Source organism: Camelus dromedarius, chromosome 6, assembly GCF_036321535.1.
Source record: "Camelus dromedarius isolate mCamDro1 chromosome 6, mCamDro1.pat, whole genome shotgun sequence".
Classification (NCBI taxonomy): Eukaryota; Metazoa; Chordata; class Mammalia; order Artiodactyla; family Camelidae; genus Camelus; species Camelus dromedarius.
This window is the reverse complement of record NC_087441.1, coordinates 26,798,134-26,824,264: the sequence shown is the minus strand read 5'-3', so window position 1 is coordinate 26,824,264 and position 26,131 is coordinate 26,798,134. Positions and strand designations below refer to the sequence as shown.

General features: G+C 36.5%; 1 protein-coding gene across 10 annotated transcripts in view; it reads left to right on the top strand.

The window, feature by feature from the left end:
* Positions 1–26,131, top strand: part of EYA4 (EYA transcriptional coactivator and phosphatase 4) — a 243,609-nt gene that overhangs the window by 107,672 nt on the left and 109,806 nt on the right. For all 10 annotated transcript variants that reach the window (XM_064486678.1, XM_064486679.1, XM_064486675.1 and 7 more), the window contains exon 3: positions 18,154–18,203. In XM_064486678.1, the coding sequence (XP_064342748.1) occupies positions 18,154–18,203 (50 nt within the window). The remainder of the gene's footprint in view (positions 1–18,153; positions 18,204–26,131) is intronic.

The following is a 26,131-nucleotide window of genomic DNA, read 5'->3' as shown; positions in this document are numbered from 1 at the left end:
CTGGACTTGTATCAATGGGCTGCATTTGAATCCCGACTATCGAGTATTAGTTTTCTTATCATGAGGAAGTCGCTAAGTATCTGAATATTCAATTATTTTCTTCTGTAAAATTGAGATAATAACTATCTTACAGGGTCAAATAAGAAAATGAGTAGACGAACCTAAAAAAGCCTTTTTTTTTAAAAGACTGGAAATTATATAGAGTCACACGTTTCCCATATGAAACCCACAGTGGAAAGGAATCATCCATTTTTACTGCGTTTCTCAGATATCCTAGATTTCACCTATTTAAAGTATCAAATCTTTTTTCTTGTTGAACTATTTCAATTAAGCATTTTTCTAAAAATTACTTCATATGTATTTGCTTCTTAAAACGCCTGGATGGTATTATCTTGTATTTACAGATTCATTCAAAATAATTGACAAAAATTTGTTGAATGCTGTTCTGTGCCAGGCACTCTGCTAAGCCCTGTATGTAAACTGATGGGAAAACAGACACAGGTCCATTTTTCAGAGTGTATGAACTAGTAGGGAGACAGGCATTAAAACACATAAAATTTGTGATGAGCGGAAAGAAGGAAAACAAGAGGGCTCTACAAGAAAGAACAGAGGAGAACTGCTTTAGACTGGGTGATCAATAAAGGTGTCTCTGAGAAAGTAAAATTTAAACTGGCATCTTAAGGATGAGAGACAGCCAGTCTTACAGGATGTGAGGGAAAGCTCCAAGTACTAGACACATGGATGAGTAGCCATGGTAGAAAAAGGGTCCGTTTTGTTTTCAGGGACGGACAGAAATCCTGGGTGGCTGGAACACAGTGCCTGGAGAATTGTCTGACATAGATGTAGAGCCCTGTACATTTCACAGAGCACATTATAGAAAATAAGCTCATAGCAACCGATTGAGATGTATAAGGCATTGTGGGGTTTTCTTTGTTTTTTATTTGACAGAAACAGACACTGAGGGTTAAGGAGGATGACTGGCCCAAGGTTACCTTGTCAGTAGGTTAGATGAGAGCTCTAGGTCTCTGACACCTAGTCTTGGGCTCTCTTTGCTGTGAAAATCTCCTGGCTGAACAGTTTCATGCTTTTCCGATGGCCGAGGTTGTCATTTTGCCACCAGTTAATGAACTGAAACCCTAAAGGGTAGTCTAGGGTGGAAGTCCAGTTGCCCTTACATAAAGGCCTTTTGGATTCTTGTATTTGACTGCTAGTTTTCCGTTTTCTCTGCTGTTAGATTACCCCTCCGATGATGTCAGCTATTTATTTCCTTTTCTATTTTTGAGGAGCGGCAGACATGAAAATTAGCATATTTTCTTAGGCATGTGTAAAGTAATAGTAAATAGCCTCTGAGTAAGAGCCCATTAGACTGTCCTGGTAATACAGTCCATAACACAGGTGTGTAGACTTTGATACTATTTTTGACTGTTCAGGAGTCAAGTTTGTTTGGGTCTTTTCCTGATGAAATCATGAGAGTTCAATATAACTGAGGAATTACTGGTGTTTGGAAATGAAGGTGTGTTATCTCCCAATATTTTTTTGTCTCAGTAGTCCAAGAGGTGATGTCTAATTATTCTAAGTTGTAAAATTGATTTTTACTTTGAAAATATTTGCCTGTAAAATAAAACACACTTCTCTGTAGCAAAAGGCAGCATGCTTACTGCCCATTATTTAAAAAAAAAAAAATTGGGATCCCTAAGCTCAGAGTAGTTTTTCTGTAGTGTAACTCATTGCCTGTGCAGATGCCATGCCCCTCTGTGGGGACTGGAACTCAGCAACTGTGGCAAGAAAATGCTGATATTCTGACTTCTACTATTTCTATGAGCCTTTTATCTCTGATCCAGAAGTCTCCTGTATTCTGCCAGCGTATGTGAAATTGTGACACATTAATTTGTTAGCATGTAAAAACCTAAAACCTCAGACCCTTTGCAGTTCGTGGCATTTTTGTCGTGAGGATAGGATGTTGAAAACGACATGGCTTTCTGGAAGAGAAGGGATGAGGAAGACCTTATGGGCCAGTTGATAGATGTGAGGGGAGTCCATGGGGCATGATTAGTGAGCTTGTTGACCGCTTGTCTGGTCAGTTGGGGAATAAATTGGTTCTCCATTTTAGCATCTGTTAATGAGGACCATTTGGGGAGGTCGTTGGAACCCAAGTACTCAGAACTAAGTTCAGAGTCAGCTGTCGGAAAGGTATCCTGGTTTTTGCTAACCCTGTTCCAGGCATGGGGACTTCCTTGCCAATCTAGAGGTCAGTGTCAGATCCACCCATTGTGACAAGTAATACAGTGACCTATCCTGGTCTCGTGGAAGGTTCTGACCCTCTCTAAACAACAGTTATAATTTAAGGAAAGGAGAGAAATTTGAAACCATTTTGGGTAGAAACTAAGAAAATGGCTAAAACTTTGGTTAACTTGGAAGATGAAGGTGTGGGGTTGTTGGTCTATTTTTTGGCTTAGCCTCTCCTTCAGTCTGTTACATCAATATTAGATCCACTAGGAGACAGCAGTCTTAGAGTTCCTGCCGTGGCTGGGCTGCTATGAGGGAGCTTTGGCCCTGAATTGAAAAACTTTCATGGAAAACCATAGACAAGAAATTGACTAGTATTTGGGATCTCACTGCCCTGGAATGCTGATGAAGATGATCTATTGGGAAATGAGAAACTAACCCACAAAAATCTAGATAAATTCTTGCACTTACCATCTTTGCCTTCGAAAACTCCCATAATTCTTGTGTTGAAACAGGGATAATATGTTAAGAGACGTTATTAATAATAGAGCAATAAATGCCTTCAATTAAAAAGGACTCCTTGAAACAATTGCTACTGTGCAGTCAAGCTCTGGTCAACCAAAGGGAGCAAGTACCATAGCCACAGCCAGAGTCATTATGGCTACTGAGTCTAGGGGTCCCCAAGCTGAAATAGACAATGTCAGTGATGGTGATCTTGCTGCCCAGTACAGAGCTTTGCATGGACTGAAAGCTTTAGAAGTTCATCTGACTGAGCTCTGAGCCAGCTGCCAATCAAAACTGAAAGTAAATGCACCTTGTTTACTAGCACAGGGCTGTTCTGGCTGTGCCCCTAGATCTCTCCCTCCCTTTCTACCCGAACAGCAGCTTCTTTGAGGAGAAGGATGATTAAGAATGAAGATGTCCTGAAGAAGGACCAAAAGTGTTATGCATCCACCCAAATAATGTGATTGGAAATATGTGATAAGCTGGGAAACTCTGGGGAGGGGAGGGACAAACTTTTCTGGCCAAGTTAAACAGAAGTACCCAATTCTCCATCTTACCCATCTCATGAAGGGTGGGGGTACCTGAATTTAGTGAATGTGGCTTGAGCAGGGTTTTCAGGGGGGAAAGGATGCTAGCAGACCTTGTGAGTGGGATCCATTGGTCAATTTAGTGTATTATTGTTGTAGCTTCTACTAAACAGCACAGCAGAAGGTGGCCCAGTTCCTTCCTCTCTCATTCAAAAAGCCTCCGAACACCTTTAGGTGTCTTCCCCATCTTTCCCATGGCTGTTATTCGTTCATCCCATAATGCAGATAAACGCCACTGGTTAGAGGTATGAACAAACAGGGATTGAGCTGACCGGTCCCCAAGACAAGACCAGACTCAGTTATTGGAGCTGCACTGGGAATCTCCAGGCCTCCCAACTGACCTGGAAACCAGATGAAATACAGAATTTGAGTGGTTTGGGGCAGATCATGCATTTTGCCTATAGCCTCACCTCCACCTGACCCATTTCACTCCTTTACATTACCCACTTGGCTCCTGAACATACTTGAATTTGTCGGCTTCAATAGAAAAAGAGGAGAGAAGATCTAAACAAATGGTGATTATAATTACTGCAGTGATTCTATGTGGTATTTGTTATATAATATCATAGGCATATTTTGCTAAATGTCTATTTAAAAATAGGTTCTTAGGTTTTGGGTATTCTGTTCTAATATCGATGGATACCACATCAGTAACCTGGCTGAGGAGACTGCTGCAGTGTGTGGTGACTGTTCAGTTTTGATTCCACATGGTCTTCTTCAAACCACCAATTTGGGAGCTTACTACACAGAGAAATTTTTTTTTGAGGGGAGTAATTAGGTTTATTTATTTATTTATTTTACTTTTAATGGAGGTACTGGGATGTACACACAAAAATTTAAAATTATTTTTGTCTCCATTCTCTGTGATTTTTCAGTTGTCAGAATTATTTGATTATACTTGTGATATTCCTTTGCCATCTCATGTTGGCTCTGTTTTATTTCTTAATTTCCAATATCTTTTCTTGGGATTTTTCACAAAGTGGTCTGATAATGAATTAGCTAATAATGAAAAGTGGCAGGAAATTCTGTAAAATAGCCTGGGGATATTTTATAACTCCGGAGCGGGAGACTGCTCGAGAGATTACTAGACAGTGTAGAAAGGATGATGCCACTGAGCGGGGGAAGAAATGAAGGGGAGGGAGTATAGAAGCACCTATTCTGTGCTCAGAGTTTGTGAAGGATGGGTGGTCAAGGTGAATTTGAAGGATGAAAATCATGAAACTGCAGTAACTGATTTATTTTTTTGACTGGAAAAAATTTTTATGTGATTTCTACCAAACCTTAGCATTGTCATGACTGACTAAACTTAATCCTGTTTTGCATATTGCTTCGAAGGATACTCCTGCATTTAACAAAGACCAATGGAGCAGGGGCACCTTGCATGTCACCGCTGTAATATACCTATGCCAGCTGTTCATAGTTGCTTCTCTTTTATCAGCATATGGGGCAGGCCCTCACTGATGGCACTTGCATCACCGAAAGGTGGAATTGAAGAGACTATGTAGAGTTTTTGGGGGTCAAAGTGCCATTATCAGTTTTTTAAAACATAAGGGAAACCAAGATTTTGCTCAGAATAAGGCTCTACTGGCTTTTAAAAAACATCTAGTTCCTTTGATTTTGGCTCTTCTATTAACTCATTTGTGCCTTGAGTCTACGTCATAGTAATCAGCAGCATTGATTGACAGCTATATACCTGATTATAAGCATGGTTAATGAAAACAGTTATTGGTAAATGAAATGTATTTTGTAGATGGAGTCTTCAAAGAATGTGATTTGCATTGAAAAAATAAATAACTATACCGTTGACACTCTGAGGTGGAAGCCTTTATTTCACAAGCAGGGAAACAAATGCTTAGAGAGCATGGTTTATCTATTTGTTCCAGGTCACATAATTAATTGGTGATGGTACATTGGGGCGAGAAGGGCATCCCAACAATCTCTGCTAATAAAACGTTATTAAAAATCGTCAATATAATTTTCTTCCTTAGTTATAACAGTATAAGGTAAGGCATACCATTTACTTTTATGGTTTTAGGAACACTTTGATGTCCTGATGTTAGCTAAGATTACATTTCTGGTTAGAAAAATTGTGGTTATCTATTCTCTACTGTAAGTGGCTTTTTTTCGTATTTATATTTCCTGTATCTACAAAGTTTTCACCACATGTTGCTTGTTGCCCTCCCCTCACCTTCCCACCCCTCACCGAGACTGGGAAAGAAAATTACCATCGGACCAGCCTTCTTTAATTTATGAAGAACTTATTTTGTCCTCCTCAAGGTTTTAGGTATAATTTGTTGGGTCTCTTTTGTAATAGGGGAACAGACACAGATTTTGCTTCAATATGTTTCTTGAACTCTTAGGAGTTTAGAAGATACTGAATGACTTATAATCCCTTAAAAAGGTAACCAGTTCAGAAACATATTCTGCTAAATTTAAAAACTCTAATGTATATCACCATACTCAAAAAGCTCTAACTACTTGGGAAGACTTGGCTGCAAAGAAGTCATTGCTTTTAGTAACCCTAACCATGTTAAAAACAAAGAACTGTGTCTGTCAAAAATGGGGGTCTCTAAAATAATTAATCAGCACATTTTATTAATTCAAATAGAATCAGGCAGGTCTCTGTCGAGTAAGGATCGTGGTGGCATCAGAACCTGGGCTGAACGTGTGCTGCGGGTGGGAGGTGCCAGCTTATCCGGTTTCCCAGCAGGAGCACGAGTGGCCGAAGCTACTGATGCTGCGGGGAGATGGCGCCGTCTTCCGTCGCCACAGCCACTGGGCTTCTGTAGTGCTGCCCAAACCCGAAATAGGTAATGGCTTTTCACTCAGTTCTTCCCTTGAAAATGAAAATGACTTCAAGAAACACCCATGCTACAAATTACTGGGAATGAGGTATTGAATCCTTGGCTGTAGGCTTTTATTTTGAACCCTTTGCCCCACAGTATCAGAGAGCCACACTGTGAAGACCAAGAAAAATGAACGAAAAAGAAATCATCCCAGAATTATGTAGACAAATTGGAGGCAGCAATTCCCATAATGCTTGTAAATGCTAAATTGAAATACTGTCAGAGGAACTTATGAAATGGGCTTAGTCTCTTTCTGAGCTCTCTGAGACATATTTTTTAAAAGGGGTAGATGGGTAAAGTTGCATAATACTGTTTTCTTGAAAGAAAACAATTCTTTTTTATGAACCATTAGATAAAAGGGAACCTCAACGCCAGAGACTAGACTTGTTTGCATTATCCATATCTCTTGCTTGAGTTTAGCTTTTCTTGTTTTCTTTTCATTTCATTAGAACTTAGCATTTCTCTTCTTTTGAGAACACAAAAGGCTATATTTTAGAAAATATTTTACATGAGATGATAACCTCTGTGGGAGCATTTCTAATTGTGTTCATCTCTTTCTCTACCACAAATAAAAATACATTAAAAATGAATTAAAGAAAAATGCCTGTAATTATCTTCCCACTTTGTCGGCATACATGAGTGAGTGCTTAGGGGAAGAAGAAAACTTGTATTTAGTGGAGAGATGTAATAATGAAAGTGAAATCTTACAAGCCTTCTGCCTCATCCAAAAAAAAAAAAAACAATAAAAAACAAAAAATGTTGACTGGGGCTTTTCATGAGTACCAGTCCTTACTTAATCCTTCATTAAATGAGTACCAGTCCTTAACTTGCCATGAGGTATATTTCTTCTGCAGAAATGTTTCACTTTAAAAGAAACTAAAATAGAATTTTCTTTGAGAAAATTTAATACAGGGATCTAAATTCTGCAAGTAGCTGCACCAATGGGTTATGAATATGTCACTGTGACAGCAGGTTGACAGCCCAGGAGTCAGGATAAATGCTTCAGATCCCAGTGAAAGACAGGCGCTGTTGATGGGGGTGACCTCTGACAACAAGTCATCTTACTATAAACAGAAGGACGTGGAAAGCCATTGGTCAGAGCCAAATGTGTTTACTCTCCAGGTCTCCTCCTAGTTAACCTAAATAACTGCACTGCTTCTGGAGCCTGGAACTTCACAGCAGAGCAAGGTGTTTCTAAGGCTACCTCGATGTTGGTTAGAGACTGTAAACCTTGCAGACTGTTCTGTAATCCTCGAACCAGGTTTCATTCTACTCACGCTGGAGACTGGAATTTATTGGCTGTCGAACTTCACACACACACGCACACACAAAACTTCCTTCCAAATAAAACTGGAATTAGTTTCAGGGTTTTGGACATTGAATGAGGTAAGTTGTATTTAGCTTTTGATTGAGGCATTATAATTATTACTATTGTGTTACGTGATAAGTCGTATGTTTAAGTATAGGCAGTTGTATCTCAGAGGAAAATATTAGGTAAAATAAGTTGTTTGGATTTCTCTCAGTTTTAGCATGAGGATGATAGGAGAAACATGTACATAAACATAGAGCAAGTAGATCATTATAGAGACAATCCCTAGTCTGCTCAGGCTGAAACTTTTAAATACATTTTGTCTTTACAAAATTCAGCTCCTGCAGTTACATTATGTGAATGCTGGGAGAAAAGCAGATAGTGCAGTAATTGATTAATAGATTAGCTTTCATTAGAAAACTTCAATAGTTGACCTTGAGGTGTTTTCCCTTATAATAAGGTGCATGCTGCAAGATTAAAAAGAAATAATACCAGCTATTTAAATGAAAGACTTTTTTCTGGATAATTTTTGTTTTGAAATTTTGTGCTGAATTTGGATTTTTTCACTAGGTTTCGAATGCAGTCATCTTGATGATGTGTTTTTTATTTTTTATGAGAACAAATATTTCCCTCTATTTATGATACTTAATTTTTTCCCCTAAAACTCTGATAGTAAGACCAAGTTTAATTTTAACTTCTTAAAGATACTTTTAAGTTTCCGGTTGGTTTTACCTTTATTTGGATGTGCACTAGAGCATGTGCTTTGATTTAAAACCTTGATGTGGAAGCCTTTAGTACGCTTTGGTTTAAATTACTGAAATACATTTTTATATCTTTGAATCTCATGAAGAAAGTGTGAATTGGTGTTTTGCTTCATCAAGGAACTAAGATGTGGGTGAATTGTCACACTAATTATAATATCTTAACGATTTCATTCAAGACAACCGAGGAAAGCTTTGCTCTCTTGGTACTATTTTATTATTCTTGTGAGAAAAACACGAGTCAGGAGGAGAAAATATTCTCTAATTCTAAGTGTTTGTGAAAACTGATTTACTGCCAGAGTTAGATTGTTTAGGGAACCTGTTTGAAGAAAGGGAAGATGAATTATCACAGCCAATAAGTTTTCCAGTTTGGTTTCCAGCGTCTACTGAGCATCAGTCAGCGCTACCCAGTTTCCTGCTCCTTTCCTTGGTTGCAGTCACTGTTTTCTGTAACCCTGTGTAATAGAATAATGATGTTGCACTACCTTATTTTGCTTTTTGCCTTTTTATTTGTTCTTTCACCCAGAGTTTCCTAAACTACTAAAATATTACCTATCAAAAATGGCAACAAAAGCAAATACTGATAACCGTATAATGTGTCGTGTTATGACATCTTGCGGGGGAGAGAGAGAGAGGCCAATTTTTTTTTACCTCTAATTTCTCCTCTCCTCCTCCAAGTTCTTTATAAATTACTGTTAAGATTTTCGAAATTGTATGAGCTGACTTTTTGAACTCAGCCACCCGCAGAAGGAAGGTGGTTGTGTGTGTCGGGGGCAGTCTCACATTTTGCTTTGGGGAAATAGTACAAGCCAATTTTGAAGGTAATGCAGCTGTTGAAGAAATACAAAAGCCAGATGACTTCATAAGTGTGTATTGAGGAAACCAGGATAAATTGTCCTTAGAACCCCCTCTCAGAAAGCGATTTTAATTGAGGTCAAAAAGGAAAAAATCGTAAGTATATCTGCATTATTTATTAGGTTTACCTAGAATGAGACCTTCAGGACAGTTAGACCTAATCTATAATTCCTTTTCTCTTTAACCCTTGAGTTGAACCACTGTGTGGATCGATTTACATCGAGACTGCAGAGGGTACTTCGTTCTTTATGATAGACGAACATTTTGGGCCACAGAAATTTTGAAATTACCTAATTACATTCCACTTTCATCTAAGGAATTTAAAGAGGCTTGTAATAAATTGCTTAGTTTTTACTTGGAGCTACACAGTCAGTGGGGCTATTTTTCTTTTGCACATATTTGTATGTGTGAAATATGTTTCAAATGGAACTGTTTTGTCTTATGCCTTGAGTTTGCAAGTAATTCAAAATAATACTTTAATTTGATAGAAAATCTACTCAAGTGGAAATCACATAATTTTGTTTTTTAGTGTGTAAATTATGTCACAGTCTGTGTTTTATTACCTTTGCTAATGAATTTCATTTCAGGATTCAAACCTGAGGAAAGGTGATTTATATACATTTCTTAAAACAATAGTTATGCAAGATGACTATAATATAAAACTACTTTAGAATAGATTGTGAAATTCAAAGTGTTGCTAAAATATTGTTAAAAATCAGATTAAAAGGCAGCAAGCTAGCAATACGGTTTTCTTACTGTATATAGGTTAATATAAAAAATAAAGAACTTGGTGCCAATGCCCCAGGATTTTCTTTTTAAAAGTTGCTATTTTAATGAAAGAGCAACCATTTTAAATTTACAAAATTTGAAAATATAACTATCTTTATATACTACTTTTATCAACACAGTATGCTAGATATATTTTTATCTTGTATAAATTAATCTTCAGATTAATCTATAGTTATATGTTGTTCAATTTAAAATTACCTTTAACATTTTATTGTTTATATTCTGTCAATTTGTTTTTAAGGTTAAAGAATTTCTCAATTTTCCTTAAGAGTTATTGTGATACCTTGGGCATATTAGGGGAGTTTTTATACATTCATTGAAAATACTTTTAAGGTGTGTATATATATATATATATACACACACACACACACACCATATATATATATATATATATATATATATATATATATATATATATGTACCTTAAATATGTATATATATGTATTCAAACCTAAGAGAGATTTTAGCAAACTTTTACTAAAATTCAACAATTATAAATTAATAAACCAGACTAACTCAATATTGATTATCGTTCAAATTGAAAAGGTTAGTTATCAATTGTACCTAATAGGCAAATGATGCTAGGTGCACTAGAGTCTGTTACACAACTATTGACATTTATGCTTTAAAACAAATGATAGCTAACCTATGCCTGTGGCCAGGTTCTTTTGAAGTTTCTTGACTAAGATGAGCTGAATTTGTTAAGTGGTAGAGGTAGAGGTCTGTGTTGTCGAGGGGCCAGTTGTGCTTGGCACGTCATGATAAATGGGGAAGTTTTTCTTAACCTTGTGGCCAAAACATTCCAATATCTAAAAAAGGAAAAAAAAAAAAAAAACCCCAGAACGATATAAAAAACATTCTCAAAAACATTAGCAAGATTTCTCCATTTAGAGGGGTTGGGTCAGTTCTTAAGATTATCTTTAAAGTATTGTTTGTGTGAATTCATAAATCTTCACTTGAATGGAGGGACATTGAAAGCTAAAGATTTTGATATTTAAAATGGGTGGATTTATTCTTTCCTGGTTCAGTAAGAACATGTACAGTAGAGTCAGTAATTTGAATTTAATTGAAGTGGATTCTACCAAATTAACATTATGCTCCTTAAGTGCTTAGTTCTTGGTTTAGAATTGCATATTCCATTTTCCTTTCCATTGTTTTAATATTATCTATCTGTGACACCCAGGACTGAAAAGATTCATGTAAAAAAAAGTATAAAGGAGACCAAAATACATAGGTAAATATCTCTCAGGTATTTATAGTTATAGTGCTCATTTGTGAGAAAAAAAAATCATTTTAACACTTACGTGTCATATTTATGCCGAGTATTATAGCAATCTAGTTTTGTTTCCAGACTGAAGAGGGGAACAGCTTTCGTATGAGTGTAACATGATATGTTAAGGCATCTTATGGTTCCTTTTGTGGCATTTTAAGTACTGTGTTACCTCTGATATAGTCCCTGTTGGGTAATAATGGAAAAACATACTGTTGGAAGGAGTTTGAAATTTTCCTTAATATTTCATACAGTATATGTGGAGTTTATGGCAGGTGACAAAAGACTATGGCGTAACTAAGGAGAAAATGTACTCCAGAATTTTAAAAGCTCACGTGATTTGATGTTTGATTTAATGCATACATACTGTATGTAAATAATTATGCTTTGTTTCCCTGAGTCATTGTTACGAAGTTGCTTTTTAAATATATCCAACCTTGCAGTGAACTCTCGAATAATTTGAACCCTATTGTGACAGTTGTAGTTGATGAAGAGTTATAGCCTATAGGATTTTTTACCTTTAAAACATAATTCCTCCCCAGTGTGTAATTTTATATAACCTCCCTCCCCCAAACCTGGGTCCTGGAAGGCTCCTGCATTAAAGGCCAGAAATCAAGTAAGACCCTGCCCATGACAGTCCAGTACTGGAGGGGTAAAATAATTTCTACTTCAGGCTTTTGCTGGTGGATTTTTATTTGTTAACCCTTGAACCCTACTATTCTGAGTGACTATGTTTATTTTGTTTACCATTGCAGTTAAAAACAGAATATTCAGCTGCATCTTTGCACTTTGCGAATAGCAGTTAAAGAAGGGTTATAGCAGTTTTCCTCTGGACTGAAGTAGATGCAGACTTCCCAGTTATGCAGTAGGGATCTTGCACTTTTATAACAAATAAGCGGTAGCTTGGGCTTTTGGAAACTGATACTTGGTGTTGCAGGGAGAAGCTCGGATAAGCAATGATAAAAGAGGTAGAAGAGGGATATACTAAGAAAAAGAAAGAGTAAAGAAACTTTCATAACTCCGTGAAAAGAATTTCAGAAACGTGTGAATTTTAGAGCTGCAAGATTTTTGTTTCTAAGGAAGACTGACACATTATGGAAATAGTTTTTGATTATTTAGTAATTAGATTTTTACAAAGTTTAGCTCCAAAATTTTAATTTTTCGGCTACCATTTGCAAAGTGGCATTTTATTTTTTTGGAAAATTTGTATGGGCATATTAAAACAGAAATATATTTTTAAAAATCTATGTGACAGCATTTGTGTTCCAAAGACTGTTTTTTATGTTTTGTGTTTTTAGAAGTCAAGAGCTGAATTGTAACATACCTAAAAAATGTAAAATAGGTCTTGTTGAGAAATGTGGAGACATTTTCATTGAAGCCATTTAGATAGTGTCTTTCTAAGTTTGTGTCTGCATGGAACTAGCAGTGTAGCAATTCTGTGCTGATCCTCTCAACAAAAATTATATTTCCTTGACTGCACAAATAATCATAGGTTATCCCACTAAAGTGTACATCCTGTGCTAACTTCTAAAGTGGTATTAACTTCTAAATATTCTATTTAGAAAATGAACATGTATTTTCTCTCACTACTCTAAATAAATAAACGTTAGACTAATTTTTGGCAAAAGCCTGCATTGTAAAAAACATTTAGTCCCTTTGAATATTCCAACCATTATTTTGACTCAATTTTAAAATTAATTCATATACGTACTTTTATATTTTCTTAGTTGTGTTGCTATGTGCATTCTGAAGTAAAATGGAAAAGGACATATTTTGATTTATATTGATTTAATGCTGTTAATTAGGGAACAGGATGATTTGGGGAGGCACATCTAACTCTGAGTTTGGTTCAACAAGTAGAAAAAAAATTAAATGTGTTTAAAAAGGGTTATCTAATTGAGATGTATTAAATAAGATTGTAATCTACATTTCTGGAATAAAGCTGGAATAATTATCAGATATGTTTAAAAATTCCATTATGTAACATAAATTCATATATGACCATCTTGTAAGTATTAGAAAATATGAACAAATGTCATATAATGATTGATACCTCAGTAAATCTCTTACTTTCACTAAGTTAGAATCTAATGATACTAAAGTTAGGTATGTATTCTGCTTTATCAGCAATTATTTATAATAATTTTATCTCACCCAATCATAAAATACATTTTAGAAAGAGTGTATTACTACAAGACTGAAGGCATCAGTACAGTACAGTATTTGTATAAATACTGTTTATTTGCTCAGATTCACATTTTGGAATATTTACATTTGAAATATAGTCAAAGGTGATAATTATTGTTGACAGTAATTCTGAATCACTTTATGTGTTTACAAAGGGTATTGCATGCAATAGCCTACAATATAGCTTGTGTTTGAGGAACAAATTTTATTTTTCTATCTCTTTATCCATTGTTTTCCTTAAACAGTAATGCATTCAAATCTCTATATTTTATACACAGCTCAGTGAAGAAATATTGTCTTATCACTCATAAGAATATGTATAATTTATTCATTATATCGGCAAACTTTTCTTTCTGAAGTTTTAATCTCAGATTTATAGTTCTAAAATTTATCTTATATTATCACTGTATAGTATTTTCTAAGGCTTGATCATTATTCATTTCCAAACAAAATAAAGTTACAAAAGAGGTCTTTTAAAAATTTCTTCTTCCATTATTCCATCCTTTACATTTTTAAAAAATTATCTTTAATGTTTCAGGATTTATAAACAGCAAGATAAAGTGCAAAATAATTGGGATAATTGGTTCCAGCTTTTTTAGAAGATGGTGGATGGGATAAAAGAAACTTGTTTTTCTTTGCAATTTTTTTTGTAAGTTAATTCTGTTTTTCCTCAAAAGATTGTAAACCTCTCAAATTACCTAGTGGTTAGAAAATATGAAAAGCTTTAAGGAGATTTTTATACTTGAATATAATTGTCATAATGCAAAATATTCTGGAGATTATATTTTCTACATACATTTTCCAGACATTGAAAGCATTCATTATTCTCAATACCAGATCCCACATTCTTTATAATTTGTTTAAAAAGTACAATTTATGTTACTCATGTACATAATAGCCTAAAAATCTTGAAGAATGAATGGTTTTGTGAAATAAGAACAACTGCTTTTTATAATTGTCTAGCTAATGTAGTGTGCTTGACTGGTCTTTTCTGTCCCTTTATTCTGCTTTATTTTCTCCTGGCAATCACTGCTGCTAACTTTATATTCTTGGCTTGTCTGTTTACTTATTTATTATTATGTCTCCTCCAATAGAATACATGGTCCATGCAGGCAGGTTTTTATTGGTCTAGGTCAATGGTGTTCAACAGAAATATAGTCCAAGCCACTTATGATTTAAAATTTTTGAGTAACTTGCGTTAGAAAAGTGAAAAGACACAAGTATAACCCAAGATATCTAAATGTCATTTCATTTCTTAATATAAAAACTGAGATTTTTCCCTGTTTTTCATACTAAGTCTTTGAAATTCCATGTGCCTTTTACACTTATAATACATCTCAGTTTAGGCCGACCATATTTCAAGTTCTAAATAGCCATGTGTGGCTAGTGGTTACCCTGCTGGACTGTTCAGGTCTGGTTCATCTCTATGCCCAGAATGGTGCCTCTTATACCCCAAGGCATTCAGTAAAGTTTTGTTAAATGAGTGGATCCTGATATCTCAGACACCCCCCAACCCCCAAAAAAGCCAGACATTGTTTCCATTAGACATCTTTGCACTTGTTAGGGTGGTGGTGGTGGTGGATGCTAGAGGTATTTGGATAATTTCTTCAAAACTTGTCTTACTTTGCTGACGGACTTTATACGTTATAAGTGCTTGGTTAAAAATTGGTTACTTCAGTAGTCCCATTTACAAGATTCATTTAATGGTTGATGTATCACAAGAAAAATCGTAAGTTCTCCTTCAAAAATCGTTCCATAGAATGTTAGTTTTAGCGCTTAATTTTAGGACACTCTAATAAAAGTAACTGGCAAATCCAGCATAGTATATACAGAAAGGCTTGCTGTATATGTAGCATTCAGTTCTGATTCCATCCCTGTTACTACTGCCTGTGGGACACTGTCAAGTCGTTTACCCTCTTTGAGGCACGGTTTTCTCACGTGTAAAAGGAGGATTTCATCCATCACCTCTGTCTTCATAGATTAAATACTGTTACCTAGATACATAGTCCATGGGCTGCTGTAACAAAATACCACAGACTGAGTAGTTTACATAAACATCAGAAATTTATTTCTCACAGTTTTGGAGGCTGGGAAGTCTAAGATGGAAGCTCCAGCATGGTTGTATATGGTGAGAGCCCATCTCCTGGTTCATATCCAGCAACTTCTCACCGTGTCCTCACATTGGTAGAAGGGCTTGGGACTCCGTGGGGTCTCTTTCATAAAAGCATTAATCCCATTCGTAAAGATTTCACCATCTTGATCTGGACACCTCCCAGACTTCCCACTTCCTAATCTTTGGGGGTTAAACAAATGAATTCTGGAGGGACGCAAATATTCAGACCGTAGCAAGGAACATCTGTTCAAGGCTAGGGATTAGTGATGTGCAGGATCAGTGCCATCCCTGCTTTCATGGAACGTATGCTTCCTCTTGTTGCATTAGGCTCTTACCTGCCTTTCAGTCCTCAGCCTGTTTCCTTCCACACTGTCTTCTATACCATCTCTGCCCAAGTCTGTTTCTTAAAATCCTTCCATGGTCTTCATTACCCTAAGATTAAATTCCAGATTCTTTACCATTTATAAGGTCTTCATAATATGGCAAACCCCATGATGTTGATGTTGAAATACCCATCTTTCTCCAGACTTAGTCTTTGAAACCTGTGTTCTTTAAGACTTAGTTTGGAATCACTTCCTTTGTTGCCATCCCCACCTTCCTTTAGCTGGGGTAGGTTGTCCTCTGAACATCCACAACACTGTATAGACCTCTCCTGTAGTAGTCATTATATCTTAACTATTTCCTACTGTGACCATGAACAAATGAATTAAACCCCTAAAAAGAATTACTTTGAAGAATGCAAAGCTCTTACAGTATCTAAAAGAGTATCTTTACCTACGTCAATCTTTCATCACATACTTATTATTCATAGCATTAGCTATGAATCTGGGACTCCCTGCATACTAGATAGTAAGTGATCAATAGATGTATTTTCTGACATTACAATTACTACTTTGAGAATAAATTAAAATAATCAGAACTTTCCTGTTAGGTATTTGGAGAATGATGTTTTGTAAAGCCATGGATATTAAAGATTTAAAAAAAAAAAAAAGAAAACTTTGCTTTTTAAACCACAGGAAGCTTGGTTCATTCTGATGTGTGCCTGGGAGTGTATGTCTGGCGTGCTTGTGTGGTTGGTCAATCCCACAGTCAAGTTATCATAGTCTTTCAGAAAGTGACGTTCACTTTGAGGTGATTTCTACATATTCTTTGGGCAAGTCATACAGTTTCTGATGATTGATCATAGGAAAGAACCAGAGGGAAAAAAGGGTTTCATTATCGTTTTCTTCCCTTTTAGTTCTTATTTTTCTTGGAATTTTTAATAGACGTAAAACTTTCGCAGGCTTCATAGTAAATTTTATGTTTACTTTTTTAAAAGGTATACCATTTTTCCCTTTTCTTTTTTTTCAAACTTACTATTCAAAAATATTTCTTCACTCTCCCATCTCATGGTGCTGAATTTCACATTAAGAACATAGGTGTTACATAATAGGGCAGAGATGATAATCTCGTTGCTAATCAGTTTTATTTTTGTACTATATATATGTACACACAGGATGTAGATGAGAGTACAGTTAATCAAGCAAATAATTGATTTCCCAGATTATAAAATGTCTAGGATTAGAGCTGAAAGCAAAAGGCGTAGATTTTTGGAAGCGTAGGGGGTTTTTTTGTGTGTATTTGTTTTTTAAGCATTCTTATGAGTCAGAGGAGGAAAGAATTACTTTGTGAGCTGGGGAGACAATTCTCTATCTTTAAAATTGAAAGCTGACTCTTAACTAGTGCTCTTTGTATCACAGTTCACAGTCGTGGTCTATGCCCACGGTGTATATTCCGTAGACTTGTTTTTCACTTCCAAGCTATATATTAGAAGTCAAAATGCCTTGGGTTCTGTAGGTTGTATAGGTAGACCATGGCAATGTAAACACTCAGAGTGTATGATGATGGACTGGCTAATGTATATGTTTGTGCTCCATGTTAAGAGATTTTTGAAATTGAGTCTACTTTGCATATTATGTACTATTAAGACCATAATAATCAGATGTAAGTGTCTGTGCTTGACGTTAAATTGTGAAAGGCAATGGATTTGTGCTTTACCTTATTTTAGAGGATATATCACACATTTTTGTCCAGAAATGGATAGCATGTCCTGAAAGTACAAGTTATTTTCATTCTTTACCTTTTGTGGGTTAAAAACCACAAAGTTGAAATATAGTCTGCAAAATATACCGCAAATATATGTGAGAAGTCTGTGTGCAATGCCGAAACTTAATTGATATGCTGAGAAATATATAAAACATACAGCCACTGGATTGGGAAAATGAAAATTAATATATGAATGTTTTAGCTAACACTGTGCGTTGCCCCCAGAACCTGGTGTTTATTATTGTGCGCTTTAGTGGGAGACAGAAGCAGTATCGATTGGAAAAACATTTCTTAGTGAACTGAGAACAGTATGGCTTTCCAGTTCCTAAGTGGGAAAGCTGGTTCTTTGGTTTCTTTGTTCCTAGTTAAGCTAGTCCCAAGCTATTTTAGCTCAACATTTTACATGCTAATGGAGTCTAGGGAAGTGCCTTTGGCAGCTGTTCACGGGATAATAATGAAATACACTATTTAATACTGTGTGCTGCCGCTGTAAAATGTGGGGAGTATTTTATAGAGATCTTGGTGAGCAGAGCTGTGTCCACTGTAAGTTTAACAAGTGTACGAACCTGAGTGAGGAAGTTGTATTTTCATCTGAGAATAACTAGTACTTTTTTCTTACAGGTAAAGAAAACGTGCACAGAGTCAGATGTCCCAGAACCCCAGAATTCCAGGTACAGTAAAACAGAGGCCAAGACTTCTTTAAGAAAAATTGCAGTTTTGGAGAACTAATACGATGTTATACTCCAGATGCAACTGTGATTTAAAACATCGAACTTATCTGCATGGAAATTATACATTATTCTGGCCAAGATGTCATTAATCATAATATTAATAAAAAGGACACTGATTGAAGTCAACTTTAAGAAACAATAGTGGAAAGATCTCGGGAAATACTTGAAAATATGTTCCCTTAGCATTCATTATTTTGAGGTCACCCTCAGTTTTCTTTCTAATTTCTTCTTATACTGTAGTCACATTGAAAATTTTGCCAGAAACTGAATAACATTTAAATCTGTGTTTACCAAAAAAACTAGCTGTTTTCTTTTAATCAAACATTGCTAGATTTTGAGAATGCTATCAAATTGGAAAAATCAGAATTAACTTGGCCTTCTCTTTTTGATTATATACAGCCTGGAAAAAGATGAATTAAAGTGGACAGAGGGCAACACTACAGGAATTTAGCACCATTTAGTTGTTTGTGGTTGGCCCAGATGCCCAACAGACTTTTTTAGGTCTACGCATTTTCATTGTTTTTATTTCAAAATCCAGGCTTCAATTTTAAATGAGTAAGTGAAAGCACTGTACCTACCATTTGTGCATATCCTTCATACACTGTTAATGATATAATTCACCTTCTTGCATTAAGACATTGTTGCTTAATAGTGAGATGGGTCTTAGTTTATTTTGTCCTACTTGCTTCAGCACATGGTATATGCAGTGATTTTCTTGGTACAGTAAAACAATACAGATCTAGGTATAATGTTAATGACCACCGTATTTTCCTTTTGGAAAGCAAGTATATATTATATACACAGCCCATTTACAGTTTGAGTAAGTCTTCCTTTGTTTTATGTAGTATGATATTCTTCTAATCATTTCCTAGAAATACTGTAGTAAAATATAGTAAAAAGTATGTGGTCTTTTCTTTTGGATTATCAAAAGTGTGTAATATGATACAGGATTTTTGACATTTGACTTTTGTCTTTTGTCTTTTATAATTAGGTATCAAAATAGAACCAAGTAATTTCAGCTTATTGGGGCATCAGGAAAGGGATGAACCACTGCATCTTTCCTAGAAAGCTGAGTAATTCCAGGGTACATGGGGATTATTGGAAGGGGAGCCCCAAGCTCTGTACTCTGTGGGCATGTCCTTCTAAGTCATTTTGCTGACCTTTATGAGATTCCTAGTTTCCTACATAATCTATAATATAAATAGACAAAATGAGGCAAATCAATTTCTAAGGACTCTAAAGCCTTGTGATATCAAAAACAGACAAACAAATAAAACAATCCTTATTTATAAAAGCCCGAGATGGAAAGGCCTTCAAGATAACCTAGAATCATTTATTGGTTCAGTGTTGCTCAGACAGTTTGATAGTGGCTGGTCCCCTCTCCTAATTTCTGGTGCAAAAGACAGTGTTCACTCCCTGTCATGTCAGTAACAGAGGAGGTGGCTGTTCTTGGGCTCTCTATTTATTCACAGATATTAGGTCTGGGAGTGCCAGGACTGCATTAGTTAATGCAGTGATGGAACACTAAAAAGAGAATAAAGACACACTAAAGAACATTCTTGCACAAAAAGGATACAATGACTTACTGTGTAGTCAGCGAATCAAGGGATGCCCACAGTATTTATTATATGCATGTACTGAGGTTCAGTTTTTATAATCAACACCCCCCTCAAAAAAAAAAAACCTCAAAATGTCTTTATTATAGACACCAGGCATCATTACTTTAGTACATACATGTATGAGTAATTTCTTTTTTGCTCATTAAAAACCACAAGCATTCATACATTCTCTCTCTCTCTCTCTCTTCCTTTCCCTCTTCCCCTCCCCTCCCTCTCTTCTCCCCTTCCCTGTCTCCCTCCTTCTGCTCTGTGTGTGTGTATGAAAGAGAGAGAGAGATTGGTTCAGACTGAGATATAAGGCCTGGGGCTAGGTAATTCTATTCTAAACAAATCTAAAATAAAGAACTGAGCTCAAAATGAAATACTGTATCAGCATAAAATGCGTGGGAGCTAGAGACCCACTCACTGCCTTATAAAATGCTCCCTCACATGGAACCTAAAGCTAATATCATTCATTTATTTAGCTAGCTTTATAGTGTGTTGGTTTTGGATTTGAAAAGATTAGAATAAATGCAGATGGAAAGTGTTTTTACAGTAGGGAAGTAATTAAGTTGGGTGTGGAGACTTTGTCAGGGAAATTCTTGGAGTGACATATGTGTTATCAGCGAATTCTTTGTCTTGCTTGGCCTTAATTCCTCTTTTGGAAAGAGATGCTTGGGCCACAGATGTCTGATAACTTTGAAAAAAGAGAATTTACAAACTTATACAATATAAATAAAGTAAAATGTCTTCTTAGAAATAACATGTATATATACTAAAAGATGCTAGGGACAGTATTCTCTCAGTTTCATAAAACTATATTGAACTTGATGTCATATGGAAAGGGATAGAATGTGCTTTGTAGAAAAAGCTGACATTCCTTAAATTTACTTCTGTTTTCCTCTGTGTTGCTAACCATGTTGAGAATGTAGTATTGTCGGCCTTTGTTCTTAAATCTGTTGTTAACCATAAAATGGGTACATGAGAAAACTAAATTTGTATTTCTCATGCTTTACTTTACCCTAAAATTAAGTCTGTTACTAGAAAGACCATCTTAAAACATAAACTGAATTATCATTTTTATGTTACTTTTTCTATATTCATGGTGATTTTATTGGTGTGACTTGTACCTTTTTGCGCCATCCCTGAAAATACATGGTTTTTGTTAAATTTTAATATAATAGTTCCTGGATGAGTGAAGGTAGACGTTTCTGTGAATCACATTTTTTTTTAAACTTTTCTACTTTTCGTCTTTTTTATTTCTGATATGAGGTGAAGAAATAATTTATTTCATTCTTTAATTGCATTCTTGGCAAATATCTTCGGGTGCCTGTATGTTAAAGTAGTCCCCATAATACCAGAATGATTTCTTTGGTGATCTTCTGTTTCTCTTTACTTTTTCCTTTTTGGATTACTAACTAGTGGAACACTTTGACTAAGAAGAGATCAATAATGTAGAAAGGAAATAAAACTCAAATCAGGCAATTTTGTTATATACTTGTTTTGTTGACCAAGGAGTAAATGGAAATAAAAGTTTTGGTGAAATTGAGCTCTGAAGTGACTTCTAGGAGTTACGCCAGTTCTCCTCCAGTTACTGATCCATCTCATCATCGCTATAGTATTGCCAACAGGTTATAGTAAGGAGATCTAAAGGAGAATATTAAAATATATATAGGAAGTACTTATGGTACATATGATTTAAGATGTTCATTTTTCCACATGGAGAATGAAAAAAGATTCTTTGGGTACTGGTGAGGGTGCCTTTGACTATACTTTACAATTATCAAGAGAGAGGCAGAGCAACTCTCCAACTTTTAAAGTAGCATTGGAATTAATCTCAGCTGAATATCGAAGTGAGCCTCAGGAAGTTTATCTATTCAATGTCTATGTGTAAAAGCTTAAGAAATGCAACTAATTCATCTTATGTAAATAGTTATGATTTGACAATGTTATATTTAAGGTATTAAGTTAGACATGGTAATTTTCTAGTAAAATAATTATTGAAGTAATTCCAGAAGTCTGAAATGTTTATCTGGATATAATTGCCCGTCGAAAAATCAAATGGTGTATCATTTTCATAGCAGTGAAAACTAAGGGCCCCTTGGTGAAAACACACAAAGTATTTCACGGTGTCAAATCAGAGGTCCATCTCACCCAATATTCTGTCTCCAAGAAGTATCAAAAATTATTAATACCAGGTTGCATTTCCTCAAACTGGAAAATTTCAAGATGTAGTTCCAAAAAATTAGATTCTTTCAATAACACAATCTAGCTGTATAGTGCATGGAATTATTTAACCATTTCTTGGACTTTGTTACATTATTAGCTGTCTTCAGATCCTGAGGGTCTATTCCTGATCTTTTTTTGCTTTCCTTCTATTTCATATTTTTTCATGCATAATCTCTGTTCACGTCTTGATATGGCCGACAACACCTTGAATGCTCTGGCCACTTCCTGTTAGTCCAGCCTCACTGTCAGTCACGATCCTGGTGAGAAGGTCTGCATTCCCAGATGCCATGTTCCTCCTTGCACAGAGGCTGGACCATTCTTTCCCTCTTTGCTCTACCCTCCCCCTCCCACCTTTGCTCACCTCCTGAACTTCAATTCATCCTTCAGATCTCTGCTCAGTGCTTCTTCAGCAAAGCCTTGGCTGGCCAGCCAGCTGCTCTGGTCTGACTGTCATACGGCTTCCTGGCCTCATATGCTTCTCCTTCAGAGGTGACCCATTTGATGAATGCCTGCTTTACACACTGCAAGCTCCACAAAGTTCTTTTGCTCCCCATTGAAACATTAGGATACAGCTCAGAGCCTGGCATGTAACAGATCTTCAACACATAACTGTTAAGTGAATGAATAACTTCCAAATACACAAATCCAGCTTGCAGTCTCTCCTGGATTGGCTCTTGTAACCACAAATTCCTAATGTTAATTTTATTAGGGATTTCTCATGGCGACCTCAAACTCCCCATTACAGGATTGTAATCATTACTTTCCCTCCCCAAGGAGCTTTCCAGGGATAATTCTCTCAGTTGTTTTGCCTCGGAACTTTAGAGTCAGCTTTGACCTATTCCCCTCTTTCCTTTCCCAAATCCTGTAGGTCATCAAATTGTATTTAATTTTCCTCTGCTGTGTTCTGAGTATCTTTATCCTGCCCCTTCCCACTGTCACTGTGAAAGTTCAGGCTCTCACCACGTCCCCTCTGAACTAATACAACAAAGCCCCTTGTGGCTTCCTTGGACGTAGACCTTACCTTTTTATTCTGCCAGGCTGTTGGATGAGCCTTTCTTAAATGATACACTTACCATATGGGATTGCCCCATTCGATGGTCATTCAGACAGGTCCTGCAGTGTTTAGTGGGCATTTAGAGTAGACACAGAAGCATGAACAAATAACCTTAAAAGTGAAATTGTGTGCAAGAGGTAAAAATAGGAGCATGTACTGTTCATGCCTAATTGCTGTCCATTAGAGGTCAAGGATTACCTGGGCTGCCTGCTACCCACTCTCCCGTTTCCCTTATTCTGGTATGTTAGATGTGCTTTGAGTCCCATTTCATTTTCTTCCTTTAGTTCCAAATTGACAGAAGAGTATATGAATTTAACATGGGTCCTAGAGAGTATATTCCAGAAAAAAGTATGTACCAGTCACTTACATAACTTGGCTTTCATTCTCTCTCTCCTGTTGACATTTCCTACATAGACATTAGAGTAAAGTACTGTATTTGTGTACTGTGTGGCTACCCGAGAGCATCTTTTTAGGACAGTACTTTCCTGGTAGTTTTACAGATGAGCTCATTTCACGGAGGAAGGGTCGAGAATAGCATACCAGAGTGTAGCTTGAGTGCTGAGCACTGTGGGCCAGTGTGGTTGGGAAGAGTTGTGTGGAAAAGTTAGGATGCCAGTTGATTATCAAGGAATAGATGAGATTTGAAGAAATGGGAGAAAGAGAACCCACAGTGAGGTTTAAAACAACAAGATCTAGAAACTGAAACCGAAATTGAAAGGTATCTTTTTTGGTTGGTGAGTAGTCCCATTTGATTCGCATGGGGATATAGTAGGTGAGGTTGGAAAGCAGGTAAATTAGCTTGGATTGTGGTTGGCTTGGATTCCGAGTTATTTTAGTTATGACTCTTTTATTAGCCGCAGCTACTGATATGAACCAGGTTAAGTAGAAAAGGGGAGGGTTTTGTGTTATTTGGTTGTTTTGTTCTTAAAGGAGCATAACATGTTAGAGGAATTGAGGAGACAAAGCTTGCTGGATCTCTGGCAGTCTGGGGCCAGGGACCGAATCCTGTTCATCTCTTATCCAGCTGTGTCCTCACTGCTTCAGTGTCTTTCTCTCTCTTTGTGACGGTTGGCTGATCAGTCTTATTTTTTTCTCCAGGCCCCACAATAGGAAAATGTCTATGTGACACTGCTCTCAATTTTATCATTCTTACCTCTTTAGGCACCCAGATAACAGACTCTCTCTCCTTTTCTTTATCTCAGTTCCAAATTTCCAGGGAAGGGAATGGTATCAGAGTGGCTTTAAGGAGCCACCTTTGGGAGCATATGAATCAGGGGTGAGAACAACTTCCACGAAAAGGATGCTGAACAGACAGCCCATCAAGTGCTCCCTGCTTTCCCCTGCTTGTGGGGAACATAACCCATCTGTTTCCTCCAATCCCACTTCCCCAAGTCCTTCATTCACATAACCCAGCATATTTCACTCTCTCCTTCCCTGGTTAGATGTAACTCACTGGTTATCCATTTCACTAGTGTGGAGATTTGGAGCTCAATTTCATGGGCCAGACATCTGCAGACTATGATCTGCAAAGCAGAGATAGCTTGAGAGAGCATTATGTGGAGTGGCAACCAGACTTCAGAGTAAGAGGAGTTCCATTTACCTCTTTTTGTAAACCCTTCTACCAGCCTTTGACCTTGCTGTCCCCATCCCCAAGCTGACCAGTTACTATTCCATGAACCCAAGCTCCTTTTCTGCTCTCAGATACCAATCCAAATATAAATTGCTTTCTCCATTTCCTGTGGTTAATCCAGTTGTTAGATAATTGATGAATATACTTCATACTGCAATTATTTACCTTTCTGAAGATAATTTTATCAAATGAGTGACGAGGTTTAGACTTTCTTTTGAAACCAACTCTCAAACATGCCTAGAGAACTACAATCGGCAATCAATCACTTGGAGTCCAAACTTGTCTTTCAGGCATTGGGAGGTCACCAGTGGGTTTCTGATCATGTAATAACATGATTAAAATTGTACTTGTGCTGACAGATCAGCTCTGGCACAGATGCATGGAGGCAGGGAATCCTGCAATGAGAAGGCAGGGAATCCTGCAATGAGACTGACTGACTTAAAAAGCCTGCAAGATATGTAGCAAATCGTGGTTATCTGAGGGAAGGCTTTATACACTATTATTCTTTTCACGGTTTAAACACATTTTCTGAATTTTCTACATCATGTATTTATTTATTTTTTTGTCTTAAGAATATGAAATAATAGATTTGGCTTGAAACGGGTAAGGTAGCAGTGGGAGGGATCTGGCTTTTCTCTGACAACCTGCATTATTCTCTAAAAATGAGAAAACTCTTGATTTCCCCACATGTATCAGTGATGAATTCCAGAGAATGGCTGTGTTCCTGGTCAGTCTCTCCTATAATAACTGAGTTCTTCTGAAGTCTTTATGGTTAAAAACAGTTTTTCAATTAATTTGGTCAGAGTAACACATCACATAAAGTAGCATTTGATTAGTGACTTTTATCCAGAGTACCAGAGGAGCTGGAATAAGACTCTTCTTTGCATCACAGTAATAATTAAAATTCTTACGGATGGAGGCCGCTACGATCTCTGAGTGTGTACCACGCTGGCTGGTAGTCTGCTCTGAGTTACTGAGCGGCTTAAATCTTTGTGGGTATTCTGCACTTGGGGTATCTTTAGTACGAAGTTCTAGACTCAATGGGAGTAGAAACATTGGGGGTCCCATTTTGTGTTGGGCCAACTTAACATGAGAACAAACCAAAGCATCTTAGTTTTCCTTTCAGCAATTCAATTACAGGAACACTTACTCTTGCCCTTAAAGTTACCATTTATTGAGTATTTACTGTGTGTCAGGCACTGGTCTGAGAGCTTGAGATACTTCAGTGAACAAAACAGGAGCATATGTAATAGTGGAGTGTGTTAGAAAGGGAGCAATTCTAGGGAATAAAAGGGAAGATGAGGAGTATTGGGGAGTAGGTTGTGATTTTAAATTGGATGATATTTAAGTAATGACT